Genomic DNA, 3,210 nt, shown 5'->3' with positions numbered 1-3,210 from the left:
CTAAAAGAAGCAGCTCGCATCTTTGGCAGGAATTTATACGTGGGGGAGCGGCAGCCAATCAAAGACAGCAATTCGCAGACAACACTCTCTGACTTCAAATACTTCACCTACGCAGACGTGAGGGTTTAGGGTTTAGGGTTTAGGGTTTAGGGTTTAGGGTTTGGGGTTGGGGTTCCGCAGGGTGCTGGAGGCACGCACGTCGGAGGAGCAGCCCGCGTAGGGCCGGCGTGTGGATTGCTGCTGCTTCTGCCTATTCAGGGTTTAGGTTTTAGGGTTTAGGGTTTAGGGTTTAGGGTTTGTGTGTCTGCAGACGCTGCGCATGGTGGAGGCGTTGGGGCGTGCGCTCGATCAGGAGGTTGGGGTTCCTCTGTCGCATTATGATGAAGAGGGTTTAAACCCTGCCCCCAAACCCTTGAGGGTTTTGGGTCTCTGGTCCAGGACTAGGATGGACTGGAGATTGCTAGACTTCGCAGGCAAGGGTTTAGGGTTTAGGGTTTAGGGTTTAGGGTTTGGGTGGAGCGTAGCAGGCCTTCGTACTCAGGCTTTTAGCTTAAGGGGGCAGGGGCACGTGAAGTGGCAAATTTGGGGTTTAGGGTTTAGGGTTTAGGGTTTAGGGTTTGGGGTTTGTTATTCGCAGCGAATTACAGGGGTATTGTCACAGTTCCTCTCTACGATACGCTGGGAGAACCGTCGGTGAAGCATATCGTTAAACTAACCAGTAAACCCTAAACCCTTAACCAAACTCTAAACCCTAACCCCTAAACCAAATCCTAAACCCTAAACCATTAACCAAACCCTAAACCGTTTCCCCTAAACCCTGAGTTCTTGGAGCTGATGAGAGAAGCTGTAGGCATTGGCGAAGGGGCTGTTCGTACACTGGGTCGACGAGGGTTTGGGGTTTAGGGTTTAGGGTTTAGGGTTTGGGTTTTGTTGCAGAAATGGAGGTGTTGGCTGCGGAGGGCTCGAAGCTGGACGCCGCATTGCAGCTAAAGAAGGAGGGATTTCCTTTAAAGGCAGTTATTTCATTTGATGAAGTGAGATTCATATGCATGCGTTTTGGGGCTTGCGGTGCATGCATGCAGCTTGGGGCTTGGATTCTACTGTCTGCGGAGCTGCTGCTTCTTCTGATTGTTTGTTTATGATGACAAGATGAATTCGTGTGGCTTTGCGTGCTTTGTTTGAGGTGTACGTACGCACTCTGCAGCTGTAAATAAACAGTCTCCAGCGCTACTAGCTTGTATTTGTGTAATAGGCAACTTTCCTTCATTTTCCTCTTATTGAGGGTACCCTTGGGATCTAGGGTTTAGGGTTTAGGGTTTAGGGTTTGAGGTTTAGGGTTTTGCATTTCGCAGCCAACACAGGAGCAGATCGACGCGTTCCGCGAGGCAGGAGTGTCTCTGTACCACCAGGAAAAACTACGAAGAAGGGCAAGCAATGAAACCCTAAAACCCTAAACCCTAAAACCCTAAACCCTAAAACCCTAAACCCTAAACCACCACACATCACACATCGTGCCTAACTAACCCCAAGCCTTTTCTCAGAACTCGGTTTTGTTGGCAAGAGCCGAGCGTTCAGACATCGAAAGCCCCCAAACCCGTAGGATTTAGGGTTTAGGGTTTAGGGTTTAGGGTTTAGGGTTTAGGGTTTAGGGTTTGTCTCTTTGTCTTATCGCAGTACCTCACTATTCCTGACACCAAAAAACCGGAGGAACTCGAACCTTCTCTGGACGACATCTGCACAATTATATTTACCTCTGGTAATTATTATTTTAGCGAGCGATAAATAAATAATAAATAAATTAAATTAAAAACTCAAGTAGATAAATACAAATAGATTTATAAAATAAAGAAATAAAGAGCATAGGAGCTCAGTGTTGTGAATTCTCTGAAAATGTTTGCCGTTGTGCAAAGAGGGGTTTGTCATAATAACCTGAGAGGGTTTATTATTATTTTTAATGAGGGTTTATCTTCTTTTTGGAGAGAGTGTTTATCGTTTTAGTGAAGGGTTTGGGTTTATTAATGCGTGCTTGTTGAGGGTTTTATTGAGGGGTTAATTAATTAATTATTTAATTAATGAGGGTTTGCTGTCTTGCTAGAGGGTTTATTAATCGTGTGAGGGTTTATTAATTACTTTGAGGGTTTAGAGTTCTAACAAAAGGTTTATATATCATTGAGAGGGTATTCATCGTTTCTTTATAGGGTTTTTAAAGCCTTAGTGCTAGGGCTTATTATTATTGTATTAAAGGGTATATTGATTGTTTGATTGATGCTAGAGTTTATCTTTATAAGAAAGGGTTTATACATTAATGTTAATGGTGTTTAAGCCTATAAAAAGAGGGGTATATATTAACTGAAGAATGCTTTATTTATTAACTCTATAGTTTCATATTATATGCTGATTTATATACTATATATATATATTTATATATATTATGTATATTAAATAATATATATAATATGAATGCTTGTGTTTATGTTTGCTTAGGAACGACGGGTCTACCAAAGGGAGCTGTTCATACGAACAGCTCTTTATTATCATTTGTTGGGTCGTACATTGGTAGCAGCAACCGCATGCAAGTGTTTGTAGGAGACAGTACTTTATCTTATTTACCTCTAGCACATATATATCAAAGAGGTGTAGAGTTAGTTGTAACTTTGCTAGGTATTCGTGTAGCATATTATAGTGGTGATATGCTAAAGCTAGCTGAAGATGTACAGCTAGCTAAACCTTCTGTCTTTATTGCTGTTCCTCGTGTCTTTAATAAAATCTCTAGTAAGATCAATGCTGGTATTCGAAATAAACACCCTTTCTTGCAATGGTTAGCTGGAAAGGCACTCAACAACAAAGTTCAGAAATATAAACTCAATCCTAGGGTCGTCACGAGCTTTCTCCCCGATCTTGTAAGTTAATTACAGCACAAACAACATGAATATTATAATATATTATCAATAAACTAATTAAATAGTATTGTATTAAACTGCAGCAGGGTCAAACACCTTAACTTTTATTCTAGAAACCCTTAATCTCTTATTGTTAATTTCTCAAACCCTTATTATTCATATATTAAACCCTTAAACCCTTGTTATTAAACCCTTGTAAACCCTTGTTATTAAACCATTAAACTTGTATTACTTAAACCCTTGTTATTAAACACTTAAACCCTCGTTATTAAGCAGGAAAAACACTTCGACGTGCTTGAAAAGCTCTTGC

General features: G+C 41.0%; 1 protein-coding gene across 1 annotated transcript in view; it reads left to right on the top strand.

Moving 5' to 3' along the window:
* Window positions 1–2,578, top strand: part of EAH_00032710 (hypothetical protein) — a gene marked incomplete at both ends in the record, with an annotated part of 4,153 nt that extends 1,575 nt beyond the window's left edge. The window contains 6 exons of the mRNA XM_013395972.1: window positions 181–216; window positions 311–389; window positions 638–718; window positions 937–1,034; window positions 1,675–1,756; window positions 2,485–2,578. Of these exons, the coding sequence (XP_013251426.1) occupies window positions 181–216; window positions 311–389; window positions 638–718; window positions 937–1,034; window positions 1,675–1,756; window positions 2,485–2,578 (470 nt within the window). The remainder of the gene's footprint in view (window positions 1–180; window positions 217–310; window positions 390–637; window positions 719–936; window positions 1,035–1,674; window positions 1,757–2,484) is intronic.
* Between the last annotated feature and the right edge of the window lie 632 nt (window positions 2,579–3,210).

Source organism: Eimeria acervulina, genomic scaffold (assembly GCF_000499425.1).
Source record: "Eimeria acervulina Houghton genomic scaffold, Eah_scaff319, whole genome shotgun sequence".
NCBI classification, from domain to species: Eukaryota; Apicomplexa; class Conoidasida; order Eucoccidiorida; family Eimeriidae; genus Eimeria; species Eimeria acervulina.
The sequence above is the reverse complement of the archived record's forward strand: the minus strand, read 5'-3'. Positions and strand labels throughout refer to the sequence as shown.